This window comes from Grampus griseus (assembly GCF_964374135.1).
Source record: "Grampus griseus genome assembly, chromosome: 13".
Taxonomy (NCBI): domain Eukaryota; kingdom Metazoa; phylum Chordata; class Mammalia; order Artiodactyla; family Delphinidae; genus Grampus; species Grampus griseus.
In genome coordinates, this window is record NC_139007.1 from 62,335,293 (window position 1) to 62,347,696 (window position 12,404).

The 12,404-nt window shown below is 38.5% G+C and overlaps 1 protein-coding gene across 1 annotated transcript in view; it reads left to right on the forward strand.

Moving 5' to 3' along the window:
* PEX7 (peroxisomal biogenesis factor 7) overlaps positions 1 to 12,404 on the forward strand; it is an 86,924-nt gene that overhangs the window by 5,421 nt on the left and 69,099 nt on the right. Inside the window, exons 4-5 of the mRNA XM_082668897.1 lie at positions 6,655 to 6,732; positions 7,316 to 7,424. Of these exons, the coding sequence (XP_082525023.1) occupies positions 6,655 to 6,732; positions 7,316 to 7,424 (187 nt within the window). The remainder of the gene's footprint in view (positions 1 to 6,654; positions 6,733 to 7,315; positions 7,425 to 12,404) is intronic.

Here is a 12,404-nt window from a genome sequence, read left to right on the forward strand (position 1 = left end):
TGGGCCTCTCACTGTTGTGGCCTCTCCCGTTGCGGAGCACAGGCTCCAGACGCGCAGGCTCAACGGCCATGGCTCACGGGCCCAGCCGCTCTGCGGCATGTGGGATCTTCCCGGACCGGGACACGAACCCGTGTCCCCTGCATCGGCAGGCGGACTCTCAACCACTGCGCCACCAGGGAAGCCCTCAAATGCAATTTTCGATAAGCATTTTGTATCAGTTAGATGCCTTGGCTGTTACCATAAGAGAAAACCAAACTAAAAGTGCTTTCAACGATCTGAGTTTTTTATTTCACATAACCAAGGATATGGAGCTGGGAATGGGTCCAGGTTTGTTTAATTTAGGCTTGGCAATGTCATCAGATACCCGGGTTTCTCCTGCCTTTCCGCTCTGCTCTCCTCGGTGGGTTTCTTTCTTCTAACGCTCCATAGAATTCCAGTTATCATCTCATCACATGCCCAGTCGTAACTCTGTCACTTGTGAGGGAAACAAGTCACCACTCGTACTTTCATCTAAGTAAGATTCACCCCGGGATGAGGAAAGGACAGAGCTTTTCCTGAAGGGCAAAACTGGGGTTCTTTGAGCAAGGAGAAAGGGAGATTGGTGGTTGGGGAGTCCCCATCACTATGTGCCACAATATTACTTCTTGTCTTTCTCACGATTGTTAGTAAAAGTCGAACCACACCAAGGCGGATGACGAGTAGAGAACTGTAGGACCCTCAGAAAGGTTGCCCTCCATGAGATTGTTAAAGAATTTCTGGTGATCAATCTAAAGCTCAGTATTATTATACCAAATATTTGGCATTTTTCATTAAAGAGAAATACAGCATTTATTTAAAGTTTGTCTCTTATTCCAAATATGCAGAAACACTTAAAAGGATTGATTTAAGGTCAAATAGAGTTTTGAGGAGCTAATAAATATTTGTTGAATATTCAACAAATAGTGTTGAATGAAGTCCAACAGTCAGTTTTCAGATAGTCAGACAAGTACTTACTGAAGCAAAAAGGAAAATTCCAAGACCTAGATATATTTTAGGCCTTAAGGAATAAAGGTCCTGGTGAAATGAAAGAAAGAAAAACATGGAAAGTTTCCCTTTGCATGGCTTCTAAACTTAGCATCAAAGCAGGAATCGGATTCTTCTCTGTATTATTTAACTGCAGAGGCCATTATGTCTTTTGAGCCCCATAAAATGCCTTCAGCTTAGCCTGCTGCTGAATATATAATAAGAATGGAAGAATAAGAAAATTTTAAAAAGTTCAGCAAGAAGGAGAAAAAAGAGAGTAATTGAGAATTTTGTTTCTGACTTCATGGCTTATAGCACTGTGCTGTTGAGAGTGAGTTAAAAGTGACTTTAAAGATGACAGACTCAGTTTAATATTCATTTCAGCATCTAATTCTCAGTGTTGTTATTACAGTTTTTTAAAATAGTTAAAATTTGTCTTCGTTGTCAAATAGTGAGGCTTATCAGTTTGCTGAAAAATTTTAAAAGATATTTGATCCATTTAAAGTTTTTGATCATGAATTTATAAATAAAGGTAAAGAATCAAGGCATTTATCCTGCTTTTCCTGTATGAATTTCACTGTGGGGTAATCAAATCGTTGGTGCAGAAATTTTCTTGTAATAGAATTCTACCTAGTAAATGTAGAAGGGATAATAGAATTAGAAAATCACCATTTAGTAGCCCCTAATGAAATAATGACCCTAGGCAAGGGTTATCTGTGGATGCTAAAACCATTAATTTACAAGTGATCCACCTTATGGACAATCTTAGGATCACTAAAAGTGGATCAACCAGAAATTACACACCTCCTAATACAATAGAAAGCTAAAAAAAAGATTGAACTGAATCAAATCAAACCTCTAGATCTAACTTCCAATTTAAAGAAAATAGGAAGGGTAGAGGAAAAAGTTGAACACCACCATGAGGAAACAATTAGCCAAATCCAGAATGTATTTAGAACATTCCATAGGACCAATAACTTTGTTTCTTCAACAAGTAAATGTCATTGGTGGGGTAGGGGGACCTGAAGCAAGGTGGGAAAGGGAACTTTCCTAGATTAGAAATAACTTAAGAGACATAACAGCTAAGTATAAAATATGGATTTTGTTTGGATCTTATTCAGATAAACCAACTATAAAAGGACGTTTCTGAGACAGTCAGGGAAATATGAATATGGACTGAGTATTAGACAATGTTAGGAACTGTTGTTAATCTAAGATGTGAAAATGGCCTTGTGCTCATGTAAAAGGTGAAGACATTCTTTCTCCTGAAGTATTTGTGAGTGAAATGGTCTGATGTTAAAATACTCCAGTAAGTAATGGAACAGATGAAACAGGATGGGTAAAATATTGATAATTATGGAAGGTATGTGATGGATACCTAGGGATTTATTATGCTATTCTCTCTACTCTTATGTGCATTTTAAAATATCTATAATGAAAAAAAATTTAAGTTTCACATTAAAAGAAATATGTAGCCCTTTCTTTTTTTTTCTTTTTTTTTTTTTTTTGTGGTACGCGGGCCTCTCACTGTTGCGGCCTCTCCCGTTGCAGAGCACAGGCTCCGGACGCACAGGCCCGACGGCCATGGCCCACGGGCCCAGCCGCTCCACGGCATGTGGGATCCTCCCGGACCGGGGCACGAACCCGCGTCCTCTGCATCGGCAGGCGGACTCCCAACCACTGCTCCACCAGGGAAGCCCTGTAGCCCTTTCTAATCGCTCAGTAATTAAAAGTCAGTGTCCCTTTCCTTTGTATTGATACAGATAAGTATGAACATTCTGGACACAGTTTTTATTTGATGATTTTTAATTAAATAGACCAACTTAAAAAGGGCAACACTGTACAGTAGATTAAAAATGAGCTCTTTGGGAATTGGACTCAGTAATAAAATTTGTCCTCCTCAAACTGTGGTTCTGATGAAGTTCAGATTTCATAAAGCAGCACAAAATATTCTTCAGTGTTTTTCGTTTTTCTTTGTGTAGTTTCCCAATTAATTTTCTTCAATTTTCTTTCTACCAAGAGTAATTTCATTAAGATAGGCCTTTAGAGGACCCTGCTTTTAAAGCATAGCTGCATATCTCTCTTCTTTTTATATTTCCCGTGTCCACTATTTGAGTGGGAGTGGAGGGGGGAATTGGGAATAGGGAAAAGATGTAAGAGTAGACTAATGTGAGATGTACTTTCTAGTCTCCCGCCCTTGTTATTATTTTCTAGTCTTCTTACTTTACATTATTTTTCTTAGTAGTTTTTAAAAAATCACAACCTGAAATTGTGTATTTATACTTACAGCCTATCTTCCCTTGCTAAAGTATAAGACCCATGAAGGCTGGGGCTTTATCTGTCTTGTCTAACACTATACTCTCCCTTCCACATGCCTTGTTCATAGTAAGTGCTTAATAAATATGTATTGAATAGTTATGTGACTTGAGATTGGGATAATGGAATCTAGTCATCCTTTTTCAGCTGTCTCCCAAACATCTCTCTGGTTGTAAACTTTTTTCAGGGCTTGAGGTTAATGCCCAAACCCTGTTCTTCCTAGACATTTCCACTTGACTGTCAGGCTGTCACCGCAAACTCACCGTGTCTAAAATTACACATTATCTCCCTTCCTCCAGTCGTCCAGCTTTGTTAATGCCACCGTCACTGACAGTTCTGAGGCACAAAACCTTGGTGTTATCTTGCAGTCGTTCACTAGTCCTGTAATCCCTAGGGTGCTTTATGTCCCCGTTTATGTCTTTGGGGGAGTTTCTGGTCACTATTTTCACCTCTGCTTTCTGGTATTGACATTTTAGCCAGCCCTCAGGGCCCTGCTAGGATACCTCTCTTCTGGGCATCAAGCTGAATTTTGCAACCCTCCAGCTTTTGTATTTATGGTCTACAGTTTTCGTTTTTGTGTTTTAAACACAATATCCTGGCTTATACTGTTAGTTTCTTTCCCATGTCCTAGTATATTAAACACAGTAAAACAAGCAAACAAAAAGTATATGTTGATTGAGTCACCTTTATTTCCTTCTTTTTTATCCCATTTTTAACCTCACCATGTATGTCCTATGCTTGATTTTGTCCTAGACCCTGGTGCTTGCCACTTTGTTATGAGTCACATAGAAGAGCTGGCAGCAGCCCTGGTATCAGCATAGTTTTCTTACGTCGTGTCTCTTGTTCTCACTGGGGCTGGGTTCTCTCTGAGCCCGCGGAGGCTCTTGCAGTTTTAAAAGGTGAGAAGTTGTCAGGTTTCAAGTCCTCTGTCATGTTGGAAGTGTGTAGAGGTAGAGGAGTCTGAGCTAATGATGTTATCTTTTAATTGTATTTGTTCAGTTATCCTCTAAAATGAAAACAGTAGCTCTTTATAACTACTTAGCAACAGCACAGGTTGTGGAGATAAATTTGGTTGGTTAAATCATTTTAACTCAGTTTCTTGAGTGCCTGTTACATTGCAATGAGCATGAACAAGATGGTTCTGTTTATGATGGTTCTTCCAGAATATAGCAGGTGTGGCAGTTATTTAACACTAAACTGAGTGAAGCATGGTGAATGCTGAACTAGGAGTAGGTGTAAGATGCTGTCGGAGTGCACAGAAGGCAGCATCTGACTCCTCGATGCCTGAGGGGTTCATCAGGGAGGCTTACTTCACAGAAGATTTAAAGGGGCTGAGTCTTGACAGATGAGCGGGGGTTCACCAAGTAGATAGATAGGTAGGGGCTTTAATATGGGTATGGATAATTCATGAAAACAAAATGCAATCAGTCTGGACCCAAATGGAGCTCCAGTGAAGGGTGATACCAACAAGGGCAGGGTTTTATTTCCTTAATATCACAGTGCAAGGTCACTGAAAAGTTCCATTTTAAAGCGCCGTCATGCAACATATTGTAGAGACAGCCTAGCATCATGATTAAGGTGGACTCTGCGATTAGGCTGCCCAGGTTCAGACTTCAGCTCTGCAGCTTACCAGCTGTGGGAATTTGGACAAGTTACTTAACCTCTTTGGGCCTTGGCACGGTATCTACTGCACAGAAGTGAAGATGAAATGAGACAAAATATGTAAAGTGCTTATGACAACATCTGGCAAACAGTAGGTGCTCAATAAAGATTTCCTATTGTGGTTATTTTTGACTGTTCACATCAGCTTGGAGCAGGGGTTGGCCAGTTAGTACTCGTGGGCCAAAGCCAAATCCAGCCCACTCTCTGATTTGTAAAGTTTTATTGGAACACAGCCATGCCCGTTTATTAAGTATCATCTGTGGCTACTTTGTGCTCTACAAGGCTGAGTTTAGTAGTTGTGACAGAGACCAAATGGCCCATAGTATATTTATTATGAATATAATAAATATATTAATACAGTTATTATATAAATATTTAAGGCCTAAAATATTTATATGGCCCTTTACAGAAGAAACTTGCTGAGCCCTGGCCTAGAGGGTAAAATCAACCTCTTTAGGTCTCAAGCTCTTCCCTGATTGCTTCCGAGCCTGCCTTTTTCCATCCATAACTGACAGATGGCTGCAGCAGCACTTTGGATTTTGCTGACCTTTCTGTATACTTTATGAGCTACTCTCTGTTGCTGGATCATGATTTCGTTAGTGTTCCAGCTGCTTTTCTCTCTTGTGCAAGAATATGGGCTGCAGCAGGGCCAGAACTGGGTGGTGAAACACTCACCTTAGTACATAATTTAAGTACATAATTTAAGGGGGCCCCAAAAGCTCAGTAGTCAAGATAAATAATCTCTTAATGCAGTATTTAAAAAATCAAAATTAATGTAAGAAAAATCTACGATGAACAAAATATCAAAGTTTTAAGTAAGGACATAATCGGTATTACTAATTATTTTTTGTTTTAAACTCAGGTTCCAACATGGCTAGGCATAGCACTAGGCAGCAGAGAACAGGGAATCCATACTTAAGCCACAACAAACCCCAGACAGTCATGCTTTCTGCATAAATATGGTAGAGTTTTTAGATTCAAAATAACCTGCTGGCTGATCACATTTAATGGCATACTCAGGTCCATGGCAGGACTACTTTTGTAAAGTTTAATTATACACATATTTGGTTGAACTTAGCTTCCAGTAGTGATCTGTATATAATCCGTTATATCAAATAACAGAATTAAAAGTATTTCCATAAGTTTTCATATAATTCATTTGAAGTGGTTTACTGAGAGCAGCATTGGATAACTAAAGCTGTTTACCAAGAGATCTGAAAGTATCACGTCATTCCGATAAGCTTTTTCAAAGAAAGACCAGAAAGGGATATTAATTGAATTTTAATGCTTTCTGATAAACATTGACCTGGCAAGCTTTTTTAGATGACTAACTTTCTAATCTGCTCTGACATTTCTTCAGGGTGCTGCAAACAGTGATTTGTTGGTAGGTTTAAAAATATGTATAATTTGTTTTAGTGAAGAAGGTTTTGGAAATATTCTGTAGGATCCTGCTAAAGTAGAATGGAGTCTTATCTGTTAAGGGTAAGGCTGGAGGAACGGACAAGATGACCTTTCCCTTTCTCAGACACCATATTGAGATTTGCAGGACTTTATTTGACGTTTCAACGAAGTGAATTAGTTGTTCTAACTGGCTGTCACTGTTACAAACAGATAAATGTAATATTGAACTTGATGCTCTTTTGCATTCTAAATGACACTTTAAAATGTTTTTAGGTGTACAGTGTTGATTGGAGTCAAACCAGATGTGAACAGCTTGTGGTGTCTGGCTCGTGGGATCAAACTATCAAACTGGTATGTCCACATTACTGTATTTAAAACCAAATATTCCCTTCCTCAAAGCTTCCACTGAAGTTTTTTCTTTTCTGGAACATACTTCTATTGCTTTTCAGTTAGGCAGTTAATTTTCTTTTCAAAAAATATACTAAAGCATTTATTAGAATTTAAAATTTTCTGTTCTTCTAGCTATAAACTGATAATTAGCTCAGTGTTGATTATTTTGGCCCCTTAAATATCATCTTGCTTTATATAAAAATAGACTTTTGGGCTTCCCTGGTGGCGCAGTGGTTGAGAGTCCGCCTGCCAATGCAGGGGACACTGGTTCGTGCCCTGGTCCGGGAGGATCCCATATGCTGCGGAGCGGCTGGGCCCGTGAGCCATGGCCACTGAGCCTGTGCGTCGGAACCTGTGCTCCGCAGCAGGAGAGGCCACAACAGTGAGAGGCCCGCGTACCGCAAAAAAAAAAAAAAAAAAAAGACTTTAAAGAAATCCTTGAGATATATATGTATATTGTGTGTGTATGTAGATACATATATGGTAATATAAAGCATGATGAATTTGCCTCTGTTAGGTAATTGATCTGTTCATTTGTTTGTAGTGGGATCCAACTGTTGGAAAGTCTCTGTGCACCTTTAGAGGCCATGAAAGTGTCATTTATAGCACAATCTGGTCGCCCCACATCCCTGGTTGCTTTGCTTCAGCCTCAGGTAAAGAATTCATTTACCAAAAGCGTTATTTGTAGGGAATGGCGGCCTCACTTTCCCCAGTAGGTGGCACTGTGTACCTTAGATTTGGAGAAGAAAAGGGACTGCATTCCTATTTGAACTCTTGAGACTCTTTCATTCTTTCTCAGTCTCTAGGTAAGAATTAGCCTGGCCTGCTTCTAAACCTTTGACTTAACGTGTGCCTTTTTGGTGAGGTGAGAGGTAAGGGACAAAGTGAGGGCTTTGGCATCAGACTTGATTGAATTTGGAAACTCTCTTCAGTGGCCGATTGTGGGGCGTCAGGGTGATGCGATGGGTTTTCGCATCAGTAATATGGGGCTAAGAATGTCTAACTTACGGGGTTGTTGTCAGCATGAAATAAGGAAACATGTAAGATGTCTAGCACACAGTCAACCTCCTTTGCTTGATATTTACCCTCTTTTTAGAGATAGTCTCTTTAATTCATTGCCACTAAGCCATAGCAAGAATATGTTTGGTATGATCTTTTTTCCTAACTGTTTACTTTTGATTCATGTCAGCAATTCTAAGATAAAGCGGATACTTACATTTATATGTCTCTATGTTTTTTGTAGAGAAAAGTCATTTTATAGAAATTTAAAATTACACTTTGTACTGTTTGCATAAGGATTTACAAATTTGGTTTGTTGGCCGATTCCTAAATCATGTATAATCTGAACAATCTACTTTATATATAATTTGAAGAGAAACATTGCACAGTTTCTCTGCAGTGCCATTTAAAACAGCTTGGTCCACCTGCCAAATGGTCATTTAAATAGCTGTCCTCATCTTCACTCGCCCCTGGCTGCTCTGGAGTGGGTCTCCCCTGGCCATTTACCTTCTTCTCACACCCTGTAACCCTGCCGTCACAGCTCTTGTACTTTCCTCCTCTTACCTTTTCTTTCTGCCAGTCTATCCTGTCACCCTTCTGTTGTCCTGACTTTACATGAGCAAGTTCAGTGGAAGGGTCCTTCCATAAGGTGATGGGGAGTAGAAGCTGAGATAACAAGAATAACACTCCCTTCTTCCCATGGTTAGAAGGTAGAATCATTCCCAGTGGGGAAACAGTATGTTGGAAGGCATTTAGAGGTTATATTCATGTGGTTAAGGATATGGAATATTAATTCTCAGTGATATTGTAATATCTGCCACAGTATGACTTTTCATACTGTGAATTTTATAAGCACAACTATTAATGAATAAGTATGGTTAATTAATGATTAATTAATGATTAATGGTGTGTCTTAGGCAGATCATAACCAGTTATAAATCTTTCAAAGTTGGGAACCAGTCTAGCTCCTTTTATTAGCTACTGAGCTGCTTTGCTTAGATGGCTTTATTTTTGGTTGCTTTATCAGAACAAAGGTTGAGTAACAGTTATAAGAATGTGTTAATTAATCATAAATATTTGTGGTGATTGACAAGATAATATCAGCTCTTTATTTCTTGCTTCTTTTATAACTTTCAAAAAATAAATTTATGAAGAGAAAACAGAAATGGTATCTCGATAATTCCTGTTTGAGCATATACGTAGTAAAGAAATGCAGACAAAACAGAAACATGCCAAGTAAAAGTAAGTGCTCATTCCCCTCCTCCTATAGAACTACTGTTAACATTTGCTTGTATTCCTCCATAAAAATTCTTATGCTCATTCCAGAATATATGTTCAAAAAATTAAAAATATTAATGGGGAATATTCTTCAGGAAAAAGTCAGATATCTTTAAAGGCTGAATTTGCTTAGTGATGTTAGGTTTTACATGCTTATAGGTATAAAACTTTTGTTGTTGTTGAAATTGTACAGGAAAATAATTTTGCAATTTTGAGTCAGAAAATCTCCTGTCCCAAATTCATTTTCCCCACTGAAAACATTGTTATTATAAAACAATTTTTGATTGTGGAGATTTCTTAGTAATTACAGCTGAATTGAGTGAATCATACCACCATTCAGAAAGAGTTCTTAGACTATAGGTTTAAATACACTTGATGGAAGAGAACATCTCCCAATTATATATTATGAATTATACATATGCATTTATATTATATATTTAAGTTTATAAAATTAAAACAAATCTAAGTAGAAAAAGAGGTACAACAGGTTTCTTTTATTTGATATACCACCAATAAACATTTGTCTAAAGAAAGATTTCTGATACTATTTCCTTCCTAAAAGCTCTGATACCTTAAAATATATTGCTTCACTTTTCTTTTAGATAATTTGTATAATGTATTGAGTGCCATTAAAGCTGTAAAAAGCGTAGAAATAAAACAAAGGTGAGCAATTTAATTGGCGTAAGCAAGGGCAGAGTTTCTTTTCTAAGGCTGCCTTTTTGAGTCACTTTCATCTGCCTCAGAAGACACATACCGGGAAGGAGAAACTGGTATCTGCTCAGGGTATTCCAATGTAAGGAATGATTCAGTTAGACCATTTGGGAAAATGTATGCATAAATATAATCTATATGACACTTGTTATTTTCCAATGTGTTTATTTCAGGGCAGCAACACCTTATAGATTAGACAAAACAATAACAACTTTCCCGGTCTAGATGATGTCAGTTTATTCTGATAATGAGAATGCTGATAGTGTCAAGGCAACAGTTATTTTAAGGTTTGGACCTTGAAATGGTGAATGGATGTGTCTCCTCCATCTGTTAGAGGTTTGCCAATTCCATGAATGAAAAATTACAACTAATTGTTGTTTTGATTTGTGTATTTGATTACTTGGACTAGTGAACACATTCAGTATGTCAGCTGGCTGCAGTAGTTGTTCTTTTGTGAGTCACCTGTTCATGTCTTTGGCCTGTTTTGCTACTGAGAGCTGTTTGTTGTTGTTTTTCTGTATTGATGTATGAGCTCTTTTTTTTTTTTTGCGAAACGCGGGCCCCTCACTGTTGTGGCCTCTCCCGTTGAGGAGCACAGGCTCCGGACGCGCAGGCTCAGCAACCATGGCTCATGGGCCCAGCCGCTCCGCGGCATGTGGGATCTTCCTGGACTGGGGCACGAACCCATGTCTCCCCTGCATCGGCAGACGGACTCTCAACAACTGCACCACCAGGGAAGCCCTGAGCTCTTTTTATATTTAGGAATTAGTTCTCTGTATCTTACGTCTGTTACAAATATTTTCCCAATTTTTTTCTGTCCTTTAACCTATTTATTATATTTTAATTTTTACTGTATAAGCATTGAAACTTTTTGGTAGTCAAAACTATCAATTTTTTGCTTGATAGGTTTCTGACTTTCATTTAGGATGAATAAGGAGTTGGCTCAGTGAAAAGTGGGAGGCCTTAGATGGCATAGCAAGAGAGAACATTCCAAGCAGAGTAGTATATTCAAAATTAAGAACTTGATGTGTTTGAGAAACTGAAAGAGGGCCAGAGGCACTGTTGCCTAAGAGGAAAAGGGTAGCAAAAATGAGGTCAGGATCACAGGCAGGGGCCCAGATCATGCCTTGTGGGCTGGATTCAAGACTCTGGATTTTATCCTATGGACAGTGGGAAGACATTGAAGAGGTTTAAGCCTGGGAGTTATATGATTAGGCTTGCATTTTTAAAAACCCATTTTGGCTGTTGTGTAGAGAATAGTTTGGAGGTGAGCCAGAGTGGTTGCAGAGAAACAATTAAGAGAGAGATGAAGGCATGGATAAGGATAGTGGCAGAAGGGATGGAATAAAGTAGGCTGATTTGAGTGGTATTTCGAGATGGTTTTATAAGATGTGGAAGAGGTGGGAGAGGGATGAATAAAGCATAAGTCCTAGATTCTTGGCAAGGACAAATTCATGGATGGTAATGTCATAACTGAGATAAGAAATACATTTGCAAACGAAGATCTTGAGTTAGTTTTAGAGCACGTTGAGCCTGTGGGATACACATGTGGGGTTGTCAATAGCACGTGGAGTTTGGAGCTGAGAAATCAGGCCTTATGAATAAAAATTGTGTCGTTGGCTCATAAATGGGATCTAAAGCCATTGCAGTACATCAGAGCACCCAGGAAAGACTAAATAGAAGAAAGCTTAGAATAGAGCACAAGTTGGCAAACTATTGCCCTCAAATCAAATGACCCACTGACAGTTTGGGTAAAGTTTTATTGGAACACGGTCATGCCCATTCATTTATATATTGTCTGTCTATGTCTGTTTTCATGCTATAGTGGCAGAGTTGAGTAGTTATGACAGAGACTGAATGACCCTCAAAGCCAAAAATACTTACAGTTGGGCTCGTTACAGAAAATGTTTGCTGACCCAGGTATAAGTCTCATTTGAGGGGAGATAAAGGGATGGAAGGTCTTTTGCACAGTGTGGTTATTTAGGGGAGGAGAGAAGGCACAGTAGCAGGGGAGGGGAAGAGTACTTCCTGTATTGTCTCCTTGTTTCATTATCTAGCATCTGAAGATAGGCAATTGGTAGGATAATTGCTCCTTTCTTGCTAATAAGCTAAATCAATGCCCTGAGATGTTGAATCATGTTGAGTGGGTTCCACAGGAAATATAATATCGCAGAAATCCTTTCTATTTGTTATGTTTTTTAATTCTAAAACTTAAAAATGACCAAATGTCCCTGAATTCTGAAGTATGGCTAGGTTGGAGAACCTCAGAAGTGGAAACCTCCAGGTAAATTGTGAACAGACAAATATGTCCCATTTAGATTAAGCAATTTTTTTAGATCCTAAGATAATAGTGAATTATAATAACTTCTGTGTGTAGAGGTTCAGTTAACTCAGAAAATGTTTTGTTTGCTGATTAAAATTAATAGTATTTTCTAGAATGAAGAAAGGTACACTGATAAAATTATTCCTACTATTTTTAAAATTTCTAAGTTGTAGTTTCTCAGTCCATAATTTGAACCAAATCTTTTCTGAAATATCAAGTCTTTGGGGATGGGACCAGTAATATATTTTTCCTTGTCACATTTCCTTTTCCAAGCCTAAATTTCTTCTTTGAGTTTTTTCAGTCTTTCTGTGGCACAACTAGC